General features: G+C 35.0%; 1 protein-coding gene across 1 annotated transcript; it reads left to right on the top strand.

Annotated features, from left to right (window-relative positions):
• The first annotated feature begins 10,499 nt into the window (after positions 1-10,499).
• LOC108344199 (pectate lyase 1) lies at positions 10,500-13,201 on the top strand. The gene is made up of 6 exons (XM_052867873.1): positions 10,500-10,832; positions 10,938-11,293; positions 11,385-11,520; positions 11,653-11,842; positions 12,616-13,043; positions 13,169-13,201. The coding sequence occupies exons 1-6, from the start codon at positions 10,566-10,568 to the stop codon at positions 13,199-13,201; spliced, it is 1,410 nt and encodes a 469-aa protein (XP_052723833.1). The 5' UTR covers positions 10,500-10,565.
• The last annotated feature ends 1,897 nt before the right edge of the window (positions 13,202-15,098 follow it).

The following is a 15,098-nucleotide window of genomic DNA, read 5'->3' as shown; positions in this document are numbered from 1 at the left end:
CTAGGTTAGACCAAAACTAGAAGAAATGTTATGATGAGGATGAAGGTGCGGAAGCAATGGAGGATAAGGGTAAGACTCATGATTTTGGTGATTTGGTGATGATGGGATGTTGTTTAATGGTATCTTTAGAGAGATTAGGCCAACTCTAGAAGAAGGTGGCTAGATGAGGCAACATAGAATAATGCTCTAGCCTTGACTTTAGAGATTGATATAATGGCTCAACATTTTGGCAGCATTTTATTATTATTCTCAAAGTGGAAATACAAGGGTGGAAAACAACTCTATTTATAGGCTAAGGGTGTCTCCAAAATGTAGAAGTAGAACCCTAAAAACACTACCTTGACCTAACTTGGAGACAAAAAGCAAAATTTTTTTCTAATAGGAGGAGGACATGTGGTCATTACCCATGAAGAATCCTCTTCAGTCTTAGAGTGACATATATGACCACTTACTATGAGAAAACCTCTCCAATGTGAGCATGACACATGACCACTCTTACTTGGGACATCCCAGTCACCCTTATCCACCAAACTAGGTAAAACTTTGACCACAAGGTCAACCTAAGCTCATAGACATCCACTTTTGGTCAACATTGGGTCTTGATCTTTGTTGGCTCAAGTGGTCAAAAAAACCTATACTACTTGGCCCAAAATATAAGGCCTAAATTAAATCCTACACTTGGCTCCTAATACAAAGCCCAAATTAATCCTAGCTACTTTGCCTGAAATACAAGGCCTAAATTATTCCTACCCTACTAGAAGCTCCATGATGGCCCAAGATGACCCAAGACAGAGAGAGAGAGTCCAGGCTCATCTTCTACAGATGACCACAACTTGACTGTGCTTGGCTATTGCTAGTGTTACCAATAAGGAGTATTGGTAAAACTTGAAGATGTGTTTTGATGATTCTGCAACTTATAGATTTTGGATGTAGTAGGAAAATATTTAAAAAAGCAACTTGTAGATTTTGAATGTAGTAGGAAAATGTTAAACATTGTAATTTTTACTAGTATAATCGGCTATGGTTAAGCAATAATCGATTATCACAAGTCATACTTGAATAATCGATTATCACTTCATATAATCGATTATCACATTTTTGAAAACCTGTAACGGACTTGAATAATCGATTATCACTTACAATAATCGATTATTCATGGCAGTTGAGAGCTGACCTTTGGCACTCAGTGTACTTGGCTATATAATTTGATTTGGAGAAATCAGAAGGTAACGTTTTTTGAACTGAGAAAGCTTAGAACACTGTGTATCAGAGGAACGTTCTTAGAGAGCTTTTTGTTCATTGTTCCCTTGCTTGGTCTTGTGAAAGGAGAGGCTCGCGTATCGTGTGTCGATAGTTGGAGAAGACTCTCTTCAAGTTAGCAAGGTGCTCTGCCTGGTCTTGTGAAAGGAGAAGCTTGTGAATCGTTGGTCGATTGTTGGAGCTGTTCTCTTCAAGTTGGTAGAGTGGTTCTTTTCATTTTATTCCTATTCATTATCTTGTAATCTGTTAAACGATTTTTAGTGAAAAAGGTTAACCACTATTTATAGTGATTAACGACTGGACGTAGAATCTTTTGATTCGAACCAGGATAAAAATTATGTGTTGATCTTCTTATTCCCTACACTCATTTTATTTTACGTATATCAACTGTTTGATTAATTTTCTGAAAGAAAATTATTTTTACTAAAAGGACCAAATTAATTTTAATTGTGATCGAACACGCTTTCTACTCTCTGAGTTTTAATTTTGCTGCGCTATACTCTTCGAAAAATACCCCCTCCGATACCATCAATTAGTATCAGAACTTGCTTTGATAGTTTTTCAAAATTTGCGAAAATGGCCGGTCACAATCAAAACCATGTATATGCTGAGGGTGCTTCCATTAACAGACCTCCATTGTTTACTGGTGATAACTATGCTTTTTGGAAAGTGAGAATGGAGATTTTTATGGGGTCTGTTGATAGAGGTATCTGGGAAGCTGTACAAAATGGCCCTTATATTCCTATGAATACTGTTGATGGTGTAGAGACTGAAAAACCTTATTTTAATTGGACTGTTGAAGAAAATAGACGAGCTCAGTTTGATATTAAAGCTCGCAATATAATTTCATCTGCTGTTGTACTTGATGAATTTTATAGAATTTCAGTGTGTAAGACAGGCATAGGAGATGTGGGAAGTCCTCAGAGTCACTCATGAAGGAACAGAGGACGTGAAGCGCGCTAGGAAGAACACTCTCATTCAGGAATATGAGATGTTCAGAATGCAACCTGGAGAAACGATCTCTGACGTTCAAAAACGATTCACTCATATTGTGAATCATTTAACAGGGTTGGGTAAGACTTTTGATACTGATGAACTTAATGTGAAAATTTTGAAATCTCTGGACAGGTCTTGGCAACCAAAGGTGACTGCCATCTCGGAGTCTCAAAATCTTACTCAAATGTCAATGGCAATCTTGTTTGGAAAGCTCCGTGAGCATGAACTTGAGCTGAGGAGATTGACTGCTGAAGAGGATCAAGGCAAAAGGAAAACTCTAGCTTTCAAGTCTGAAATATCTAAAGGAAAAAGCTCTAAGAGGATCGAAGAAGATGATTCTGATGATGAAGAAAACATGAGCTTGATGATAAAGAAATTTGCAAAGTTCATGAAAGCAAAGGGAAAGGACAAGTTTCACAAAGATAGGAAAGAAAGTCAAGAATCTCCATCAAACGTAAAGTGCTTCGGTTGTGGAGAAAGAGGGCACGTAAAATCTGAGTGTCCAAAAAGCAAGAAAAGTGAAGACAAGAAGGAAAGAAAATTTCAAAAGAAAAAGAAAGCATACATAGCTTGGGAAGACAATGCATCTAGCTCAACAAGCTCAAGTGATTCAGATGAAGAAGCCAATATTTGTCTAATGGCTGACTCAGAAGATACTGGAAGACAAGTAAGTGATTCCAGCTTTGAATCTAGTGAATTAGACTTGCAAAAGGCCTTCTTTGATTGTTGGTTGAATCTGAAAAACTTGATGCTGCACATAAAAAACTTAAGAAAGAGCACAATGAATTAAAATTGAATTATGAAAAGTTGCTTGATGATGAAGTTGTCTTAAGAAATAAATTTAGTACTTTAGAAACATAATTATCTGATGCAAATGCTACTGTTGAACCTGTTGAATGCTTGTCTTGTAAGAGTCATATGTTTGATATTGACATACTTGAAAACTTACTTGCAAAGGCAACCAAGACAAATTCACCTGCTAAGACAAACCTAAATAGAAGCAATATTGAAAATAAAAATATGCATCAAATAAATAAGTCCAAAGTAAGAAGAACTCGTAGAGTTTGGATTGAAAAAGGGACTTTTGTTAAAAACAAAGTAAGTAATGCTTGTTGTTTTTACTGTATGAAGCATGGACACACATCAAACAAATGCAACATTAAACATTTTGTTATTCCAAATGGTAAATATGCATGGGTTAAAGTTGTGAAATGATTTATACTCTCATGAACTAACCCCAAGGACCCATAATTAGATTGGGGACCTAAAACTCTTGCTAACTTGTTTTGTAGGATCAATATAAGTCCAAGAAGTCACTGTGGTATCTTGACAGTGGTTGCTCAAGACACATGACTGGTGATAAGAAAAGATTCATCTCTTTTGAGAAAAAGAAGCAAGGATTTGTAACGTATGGGGATAACAACAAAGGCAGAATAATGGGTACTGGAAACATTGGAGGAGGAAACACTTTGACAATAAAAGACGTCTTATACGTTGAAGGCCTCAAACATAATCTTCTAAGCATAAGCCAACTATGCGACAAAGGTACTGTTTATTATAAAAATTCTGCTGAAATTGCTTTGCAAGGTGTTAGGCATAATAACATATATTTGATTGATATTGAGAGTGCATCTAGTCATAGTATAACATGCTTAGTTGCTAAAGAAGACAATCCATGGCTATGGCATAAAAGAGCTGCACATATTCACATGCAACACTTAAATAAATTAATCTCTAAGGATCTTGTGATTGGTTTGCCTAAACTAAAATTTGAGAAAGATAAACTTTGTTCTGCATGTCAAAAGGGTAAACAAACCAAATCTTCATTTTCATCTAAAAGCATGATTTCAACATCAAAACCTTTAGAACTTTTGCATATGGACTTGTTTGGTCCATCTAGAATTAAAAGTTTTGGTGGAAACTACTATGCTCTTGTAATTGTTGATGATTACTCTAGATTTACTTGGACTTTCTTTTTAACTCTGAAAAGTGAAGCTTTCAAAGCATTTAAAACTTTTGCTAAACGTATTCAAAATGAAAAAGATTTGAAAATCAAAACTTTGAGAAGTGATCATGGTGGTGAATTTGAAAATGAATCGTTTGGAAAATTTTGTGAAGAATTTGGCATTGCACATAATTTTTCTGCACCTAGAACTCCCCAACAGAATGGTGTTGTTGAAAGGAAAAATAGATCATTAGAAGAATTAGCTAGAACGCTTATGAATGAATCTAATGTGCCAAAATACTTTTGGGCTGATGCAGTAAGTACTGCTTGTTATGTGTTAAATAGGATGCTGATTAGGCCAATTCTAAAATTAACTCCATATGAACTGTTGAATGGTAGAAAACCAAATATATCTCATTTGAAAATTTTTGGATGCAAATGCTTTGTCTTAAATAATGGAAAAGATAATCTTGGAAAATTTGATGCAAAATCTGATGAAGCAATTTTTCTAGGATATTCTTTGACTAACAAAGCTTATAGAGTGTTCAATAGAAGAACACTGATAATTGAAGAATCAATGCATGTTGTTTTTGATGAGATTGTAGACCTTGAGGTAAATCCTCTTGAGTCAAATAGACTCATTGCAGGTGATGAGGATTACTTAAGAGAAGCCCTTGAGGAGATGTATCTAAATGAAAATTATCCTCTGGAGCTTCAAGAAACACCCCAAGTCATTGATTCCAAAAGCTATCAACAACCAAGAGGACTATCTTTGGACAACATCATAGGAGATATATCAAAAGGGGTAACTACTAGACATAATTTAAATAATTTTTGTCTAACTGTTGCTTTTGTGTCTCAGGTAGAACCTAAAAATATAAATGAAGCTCTTCAAGATGACAAGTGGTGCATTGCTATGCAAGAAGAGCTAAATCAATTTGAAAGGAATGAAGTTTGGGAACTTATTCCAAAACAAGAAGAATTCCAAGTCATAGGAACAAAATGGGTATTCAGGAACAAGCTTGATGAGGATGGAAACATCACAAAGAATAAAGCAAGGCTAGTTGCTAAGGGATACTGTCAAGAGGAAGGTATAGATTATGATGAAACGTATGCACCGGTAGCCAGGTTAGAAGCAATTAGATTATTACTTGCATATGCATCTTTGATGAAATTTAAACTATATCAAATGGATGTAAAAAGTGCTTTCTTAAATGGTTTTATAAAAGAAGAAGTGTATGTTAGTCAACCTCCTGGCTTTGAAGATTTTAAATTTCCTGATCATGTTTACAAGTTGAAAAAGGCCATTTATGGTCTTAAACAAGCACCTAGGTCTTGGTATGAAAGACTTAGTACCTTTTTAATTGAAAATGAATTTTCTAGAGGAAAGGTTGATTCAACCTTATTCATTAAGAAAGTAGGAAAACACATTTTAATCGTGCAAGTTTATGTAGATGATATCATTTTTGGGTCAACTGATGATTCTTTGTGTGAAGAGTTTACAAAAATAATGCAAGGTGAATTCGAGATGTCCGTGATGGGTGAGTTAAACTTTTTCTTAGGACTACAGATAAAACAAATGAATGGTGGAACATTCATCTCCCAAACTAAATACTGTAGAGAAATTCTTAGGAAATTTGGTATGGATAGCTGCAAGGAAGCTAGTACACCCATGGGTACTTCATGTTATTTAGATAAGGATGAAATTGGAAAAGGAGTGAATGAAACCATGTTTAGAGGCATGATAGGATCCTTGCTATACTTAACTGCTAGTAGACCAGATATTATGCAAAGTGTTTGTGTATGTGCTAGATACCAAGCCAATCCTAAAGAATCTCATTTGACTGCAGTTAAGAGAATTCTAAAATATCTTAAGGGAACTACTTCATTTGGACTTTGGTATCCCTCTGATGCCTCACCTAGTTTAATAGGATACTCTGATGCAGATTATGGTGGTTGTAAAATTGATAGAAAAAGTACTAGTGGAACCTGTCATTTCTTGGGATGTTCTTTAGTGTCATGGAACTCAAAGAAACAAGCATGTGTAGCTTTGTCTACCACCGAAGCTGAATATATTGCAGCTGGAAACTGTTGTGCCCAAATTTTGTGGATGAAACAACAATTGGAAGATTTTGATATCTTCCTTGACAAAATTCCTCTAAAATGTGACAATACTAGTGCGATAAATTTGACCAAGAACCCCATAATGCATTCAAGAACTAAGCATATAGAAATTAGGCACCATTTCTTAAGAGATCATATTCAAAAGGGGGATTGTCAAATTGAATATGTTGATACCTTACATCAATTAGCTGATATCTTTACCAAGGCTCTACCTAAAGATAGATTTTTTGAGCTTAGAAGAGAGTTAGGAGTGTTAGACATATCTTAGAATCAAAATCTATGCAAATTTTTGCATTTTTCGTAAACTTAACGCTTCATAATCGATTATCACTAAGTTATAATCGATTATTCATGTTTAAAATTCAATTCTGGAAAATCTTGAGCAGATAATCGATTATCATTATGCATAATCGATTATCATGCAATTCTGGGCAGTAATTATTGAACGGATAATCGATTATCACGAGCCATAATCGATTATCGCACTGACAGTTTCAAAAAAAAGAGTCGTTGGAGCATCCCATAACGGCTATAAACGGCCATAAACGGCTAACTTTTCCATTTTTCTTATAAATAGCCCCCCATAATCGATTATTACACACTCCTTTGCACCTAAATACTGCTGAAATCAAATCTAGAGCTCAAATCTTCTTCATTTCTCTTTACCTTCTCAAAATCTCATTTTCCCATTCTTCCTCCATGGCTCACTCAAGAAGGCACCGTCGCAGAACAGCTGGAGCCTCCTCTTCTTCTCAACCACGTCTTGCAAACATAGATGGATGGATATCAGATCCAGGGAAACATGCAGAATTTGTTAATTCCTGGCAAGAAAGGAAGATCATGGCGGTAAAGTTTATTCGTCTTGACTTTTTCCGCTTCTATGGCTTTCAATTTCCAAACACTTTTGTTGAGCAGGGGTTAACGTATCTGTTAGAACAAAAAGGATGCATTTATCCTGATCTTATAAGAGTCTTCTACTTCAACTTGCGCTATCGAGATGGGATAATATCTACTAAGGTCAAGGGAGTACGCATCATTTTAGATGATGACGTTTGGACAAATGTTGCTCAACTTCCCATCTGGGATGATGCTGTCAAAGTCCATTTAGGACTTGAAGATTTCAACAGGATGATGACTTTTCAATCCTTCCTGCGTCATCCTGAACGGCAAACAAATAGAAGGCAATTACTGGTTGGAGGTTTTAAAGTTGAAGAAAGGATGATCCACTACTTGATTGTTTGGATTTTATGTCCTAGAGCAACAAACCATGCTCAATGCTCTGAGCAGGATTTACTTCTGTTGTATGGGATTCTAAATCACATACACATCGACTGGCCTGCTCTCATTGCTGACACAATGGTAAAAGCCAAGAAATCCCATTCATATCAATTTCCCTATGCTCTTCTTATTTCTAGGATTTTAGAATTCAAAGGTGTACCTGTTGAAGGAGAACTCGTTCAAACTATTGAAGCTGTGGGATCAGAAATTGGAGATACTACCTTTCGTCAAATGGGATTCATTACTAGAGGCAGAGTCCTTATTCACAAAGATGATGACCATCCTGATGTAGATGAAGATGATGGCATGGATATTCATATGGCTGACCCATTAAGTGCTGCTGCTCCGTCTGATGCTGAACCATCCAACATACCCTCCTCTTCCTCAACTTCTATGGAAGAACATTTTGCAAGGTTATCTAAACAGTTGGAGGATATGAGTCTTGCACAAAAGACTCACTTTGAGGAGATTTATGAGTGGCAGCGATCTGTTGATGAGTACATGGTTGATCAATTTCTTGATCTTGATGTTCGCCTATCTAACATCGAGGGTCATCTTAATATCCCACCTCCTGAACGTTCTCCTAGTCCTGAATTCTAGGTTTTTAGGCCTCTAAGTTTGATTGTTATGTTATTTTCTTTATGGTATTTAGTTTCTTAATCTTTATGAATTTCATGTAATTCCTTTCTATTCTTAATATAATGAGCTTTCATTTTGTGCATATATTCAATTTTTGAGGGGGAGCTCATATTACGGGGGAGGTTATTACATTATTCTTTTTGCTTATGATCAAAAAGGGGGAGAAGAAATATAAGGGGAGGATTAAAGAAAAAAATAGTTTTTTAATTGTACAGGTACTGCTAACTCTGTGGTTGTCCATTAGTTTATATATGTTGCAGGTAAACCTGAGTTGCTTTTAAAAAGAGAGTTTTTGATCATCATCAAAAATGGGGAGATTGTTACCAATAAGGAGTATTGGTAAAACCTGAAGATGTGTTTTGATGATGCTGCAACTTATAGATTTTGTTTGTAGTAGGAAAATATTTAAAAAAGCAACTTGTAGATTTTGAATGTAGTAGGAAAATGTTAAACATTGTAATTTTTACTAGTATAATCGATTATGGTTAAGCAATAATCGATTATCACAAGTCATACTTGAATAATCGATTATCACTTCATATAATCGATTATCACATTTTTGAAAACCTGTAACGGACTTGAATAATCGATTATCACTTACAATAATCGATTATTCATGGCAATTGAGAGCTGACCTTTGGAACTCAGTGTACTTGGCTATATAATTTGATTTGGAGAAATCAGAAGGTAACGTTTTTTGAACTGAGAAAGCTTAGAACACTATGTATCAGAGGAACGTTCTTAGAGAGCTTTTTGTTCATTGTTCCCTTGCTTGGTCTTGTGAAAGGAGAGGCTCGCGTATCGTGTGTCGATAGTCGGAGCAGACTCTCTTCAAGTTAGCAAGGTGCTCTGCCTGGTCTTGTGAAAGGAGAAGCTTGTGAATCGTTGGTCGATTGCTGGAGCGGTTCTCTTCAAGTTGGTAGAGTGGTTCTTTTCATTTTATTCCTATTCATTATCTTGTAATCTGTTAAACGATTTTTAGTGAAAAAGGTTAATCACTATTTATAGTGATTAACGACTAGACGTAGAATCTTTTGATTCGAACCAGGATAAAAATTTTGTGTTGATCTTCTTATTCCCTACACTCATTTTATTTTACGTATATCAACTGTTTGATTAATTTTCTGAAAGAAAATTATTTTTACTAAAAGGACCAAATTAATTTTAATTGTGATCGAACACGCTTTCTACTCTCTGAGTTTTAATTCCGCTGAGCTATACTCTTCGAAAAATACCCCCTCCGATACCATCAGCTAGGAGGTATGCCACCATTTCCCATCCGTGTTGATTGCTTACTTGTATAATAACCTTTTTTAAGTTTCGAATTTTCCAATATGATGCTTTATGCTACTATAATGTTATTTTTTTTGTTGGAAATATTGTAGCTCTTTCAATTCTAACAAGAAGCTTGAATTTAGTGAGAGAGATACATTGATCTAAAATCTTATAATGATATATCTGTGGTTAAAATGCTTAAAGTGTATATCAGTCTTAAACAAATTTTCATGTAACACTTTTATACCATAAATCTTGAAATGCTTATAACTTGATAGGAAACCCGGATTGAGACACTTTATGTATGAAAGTTGCTCGAAATTTTGCAAGGAACGCATTGGCCAAACTTTATCTTTATGGTGTTTCTATAGTTGTGCAAAATAAATTATGATGATGACTCTAAAACTTTTATTTTTAAAATTTATAGTTTTTGTTGTAGTTGTAACTCTAATAGTTAATGCTAATTACAATATCCATTTATGACATTGATATTCAATACACTGTGATATTAAATTTAAATCAGTATTTAATAAATTTTAAATTAAATTTCAGCCATGGAAAACAATATTATTAAAATTTTGTAGATTGGCTTTTATAGTTAATGCATATATTTAGGTAAGAGGTTAAGATGTAAAACTACTTAAACTTTTCTACTCACTTATTTCTATTCATAGCTTCTTTTGGTGAAGTATCCCGCTTTATCATAGCTTGAAAAAATAACTTAAACTAACACAATAACAGTTTTTTCTCATATATAATACTTTCTTACACCACAACTTCATACAAAAAGAAGAGATACTATAAAACCACCATTATCTTTTTCTTCTATCTATCTTATCTTGGTTTTGCTTAAGAACAAGTATTCTTCACAATGGCCTTTCTTAAACCTCAATACTTGTTTTTGCCTCTTTTGATTTTCTTTCTCCTTCCAAAACTTACTTTTGCAAATCAATCAAGGATAAATGGTTTGAAAAGGAATGTTAATGATCAATGTTGGAGAAAAAATCCTGAGTGGAGGAGACATCGTTATCAATTAGCCACATGTTCTATGGGTTATGCTGGCAAGATGATAAAGAACATTGGGAATGACCTCATTTATTATAAAGTTACTGACTCTAGTGATGATCCTATAAATCCCAAGCCCAACACCTTGAGGTATGGAACTTCTGTTATTCAAGGTAATGTGTGGATCACATTCCAAAAGGACATGCAAATTAAACTAGAGAAACCTCTTCTCATTAGTAGTTTTACCACCATTGATGGTCGAGGTGTTAATGTCCACATCGCTCATAATGCATGCTTAATGATCTTTAAGGTAATTAACACTTGCCATTAATTAAGCTTGTGACAATAATAAAAATTAATAAAATGATTTTCATGATTTACTAATATGTATGTAACTGTGCTTATTTGATTACAGGCCACCAACATAATTATCCACGACATTCGAGTTCACCATTGCAAACCTCAAGCCCATGGGATCGTGATGGGGCCTGAAGGAAAGGTTATTCCTATAGGTCATGTAGATGGAGATGCAATAAGATTGGTTACTGCTTCAAAGATTTGGATTGACCATAATACACTTAATGATTGTCAAGATGGTTTGCTTGACGTAACACGAGGTTCTACTGAAGTGACTATCTCCAATAATTGGTTCAAAAACCAAGATAAGGTTATGCTTCTTGGACATGATGATGGATATCTGAGAGACAAGAATATGAAGGTTATAGTGGTGTACAATCATTTTGGTCCTAATTGCAATCAACGTATGCCAAGGTAAATAAGTATTTTTATACTAAATAATTAAAAATACATGAAATAATAAACAATTCTATTTTCTCTTATTGATAAACAAATAAATTTCTAGGATTCGTCATGGATATGCACATGTAGCCAATAATTTTTATCAAGGATGGCTTCAATATGCTATTGGTGGAAGCATGGAACCTAGTCTTAAAAGTGAAGCTAACCTCTTTATGGCACCAATCATAGGAAATAAAGAGGTAATATATTTTAAAAATTTTGCTTGAAGTATTTGATATCCAACTTATTACCAATCAATTAAGTATTTGTTTATATATATAAATATATATAATATTGAGATTTTATTAATGTTAATTATTTATTACGTGTAGGTGACATGGAGAAAGAGTAGTGATAAAAGTGGAGGTACATGGAACTTTCATTCGATAAGGGATATTTTTGAAAATGGAGCTTCCTTCAATATAACAAAAGGAGGCGGTGTGAAAAAACCAAACTATACTAAAGAACAAAATTTTAAAGTTCTTGATGCCAAATTCGTGAGATTGTTGACGCGTTCATCTGGTGTGTTGCGATACAATAAAAATTCAGTATACTGATTAACCAAATTATATTTTTAATTAAAATTCTAAAGCTCATAAATTTATTGTACAATAACTAACATATTGGACTATAAGATAAAAATCTTGAAAGATGTTCCAAACTAATTTTTATCAAAGTTGTTTAGGAATTTAGAATAAGTACTTTTTTATGGTATTTTAGGGATATACAATACTATTGCAATGTATTATGTAAGATTACAATTTGCCTTTTAAAGTTTTATTTAGATTTTTTTCATATTTAAATATTAATTGTACATTAATAAATTAAGGGTGTTAGCAAATTTGATTGGATAAAATTTGAGCAAATCCTACACAACTCATTAAAAAAAAGGTTAAATATGTTTAGTCCATATGCAAACACTAGTAAAAAAAGTGGAATCTAACACGCCATGTACGCTTCGGTTATGCAAAACCTGAAACGTAAAAGACTATATACCTCGATTACATCTTAACCCGAGACAGAATAATGATATTGCCTCGGTTAGAAGAACACCAGAGACCTATACTCTGCTTTTTTGTCTGACAACTTTATGAAAAGGTTCTATGGTCTCGGGTTTCCAAACAACCGATGCCTATACACATGTGCGAAAGGTTCTATGGCCTCGGGTTGCCCAACAATCGATGCCTATACACCCTTTCATTTCTCTGATCTTCTTCATTTCCACGGCCCAACATCTTCTTTTTCCCTTGTGCTCTCACTTCTTCTCCCTACGTGCTCTCCCATTCTTCCCTCAGTGCTCTCACTTCTTCTCCCTCCGTGCTCTCCCATTCTTCCCCTCCGTTCTCTCCCATTCTTCCCCTCTGTCACAACTGTAGCCTCCGCCGCTGTAGCCTCCTCCGCTGATGCCTCCTCCACTGCTACCTCCGCCACTACTGCATCCGCTGCTCCAGATCGCCATCTCCAAGCCGCTCTAGATCGCCAAGCCACTCCAAATCGGCGAGCCCTCCGTCGTTGTTGCCTCCGCCGCTGCTGGCTCCGTCGCTCTCGATCCACCGGTCCATATCGCCATCGCCAAGCCACTCCAGATCGGCAAGCCCTCCGTCATTGCTGCCTCCGCCGCTGCTGGCTCCGTCGCTCTCGATCCACCGGTCCAGATCGCCATCGCCAAGCCGCTCCAGATCGGCGAGCCCTCCGTCGTTGCTGCCTCCGCCATTCTTCCCCTGTATATCTTCATCTTCATCCACCGCCCAGATCCACCGTCATCCATCTACTCTTGTTCGTCTGCCTCTTCTTCATATCTTGTTCGTTGTAGAAGTTTAACCATGTTAGATCTGTGAAATTTTGTAGATTTTGGCATTGTTATTGAGGCCAGCCCAATGAAGAGATTTTGTAGATTTTGGCATATGTTAGGTCTGTTTTGATCTTGGATTGGGATTAAGATTTTTCGGTTGTTTGAAAAACAATGACTTCCACCACTGAAACAATTTCTGGTTGCTGAGGTTGTTGAGAACTGAACAATTTCTGGTTGTTGAGAACTGAACAATTTCTGGTTGTTGAGGATTGAAACAATTTCTGGATGCTGGTTGCGTAATGAAACGGGTTGCATCTGACAAAAAAAAAACGATACTGCCTCGGTTATCTAAGAACCGAGGCATATTCATATCTGATTTTATCACAGTCCATGACCGAGGCATAAAATCTGGTCTTTTTACCTCGCTCACATATACTTCGGTTGTAGAACCGATGCCGATAATAAAAAAGAATCGGTGCCTTTTCTTCTTATTGTACTAGTGAAAATTAGAATTCATTCTTGTTTGAAACTTTGATACATTTTGGTCCCTAAACTTATAAATGAAAGGTAATCTTTTTTCGCACGTCAAAAGTGTTGCACGCTAGCATTTGAGTTTTTTACACTATTTGACATGTTTCTAGTTCAATGTCAACTATGAAACACGTTTGGTATGTAAAACATTAACGTAATTGCATTCAAATAACTAATCCATTCATTTTGAAAGTTTATAGACCAAAATCTATTAAAGTTTCAAACATGAATGAATTATAATTTCATGTCAAAGTCTACCATTTACAAACCTTTAAATTTTAGATATTTTATATTTCATGTGCAAAATCCTTCATTGAAAATGTGTTACGATAGTTCTTTGTTTGACATGAAATTGAAATGAAATGTTTTGTTGTTACTGAATAATGCAGTGAAGAAGTTAAGAGAAAGAACTTTTACAATGTGAGAAAATGAAGGTTATGAGCGTTCTAAAGGATTGATAGATCTTACGGGAGTGAGTGGAGTGACTGAGTTGAGTAGCGAGTTTTAAATGAAATGGCTTATATAGGAGTAAATTAGCAAGGTTTAAATTTTTAAAATCAGTGTGACTCATCAATGAGTTGTGGCTCAACTGCCAATTCTACCGCTTGAGCCACATACTTTGCTTCATGTTTAAAAATTCACTCTCTATTAGATTTTTCTATCATATTTCTCTTAATTCCTCAATAATGTTCTAACCTTTTATTATCCTAAATGTCTTATACTCATGAATGCAACATTTAATCAATGAAATGATAAAAAAAAAAAACTAATTATTCTAATTAAAGTTAGGCTACCTCTTAGTAACACTTATTTAACGTCTTTAGCTCGACACCTATTCTTTTCATGATTCCTTCAATAGGGTCTTTGTGGTGAATCTAGAAAAAAATACCACCTTGATATTTCTTTAACATTTGTCCATTCACTGTCCAATTTCATTTTTTCTCAAGATCTTCAATTTCAATTTCCCCAAATGGTTTCATAGTCTTGACAATACATGGTCTACACCATTTGGATTTCAATTTTTGGATACAATCCCAATCTAGAATTATAAAGAAGGACCAATTCATTCGACCTAAATTCACGTTTCAAAATCTTTTTGTCATGATAGGCCTTCATCTTTGATTTGTATATTCTTGTGGAGTAATATGTTTGTAATCTAATCTCTTCAAGATGATGCATCTTTAACTTTCTCTTTTCACCGACACTATTTAGATCAAAATTGAGGGCCTTGAGAGCCCACAAATTTGTCTTCTAACTCGACTATTTGTGGAGTTAGAAACTATTTTTTCCATAATTCTCTTCAATTCTCTGTTTGAAAACTTCTAATTCACCATTAGTTTATGGATGGTACGCAGTGTCAACTTTTATGTTTGACATGATAGTGCTTAAGCTTCATGTTGCAAAAGTGGCTTCCAAATCTAGAAAAGATGTTTTTCTTTAAGAATTTTATGACAT

Source organism: Vigna angularis, chromosome 8, assembly GCF_016808095.1.
Source record: "Vigna angularis cultivar LongXiaoDou No.4 chromosome 8, ASM1680809v1, whole genome shotgun sequence".
In the NCBI taxonomy this organism is placed as follows: Eukaryota; Viridiplantae; Streptophyta; class Magnoliopsida; order Fabales; family Fabaceae; genus Vigna; species Vigna angularis.
This window is presented reverse-complemented; position numbering and strand designations above follow the sequence as displayed.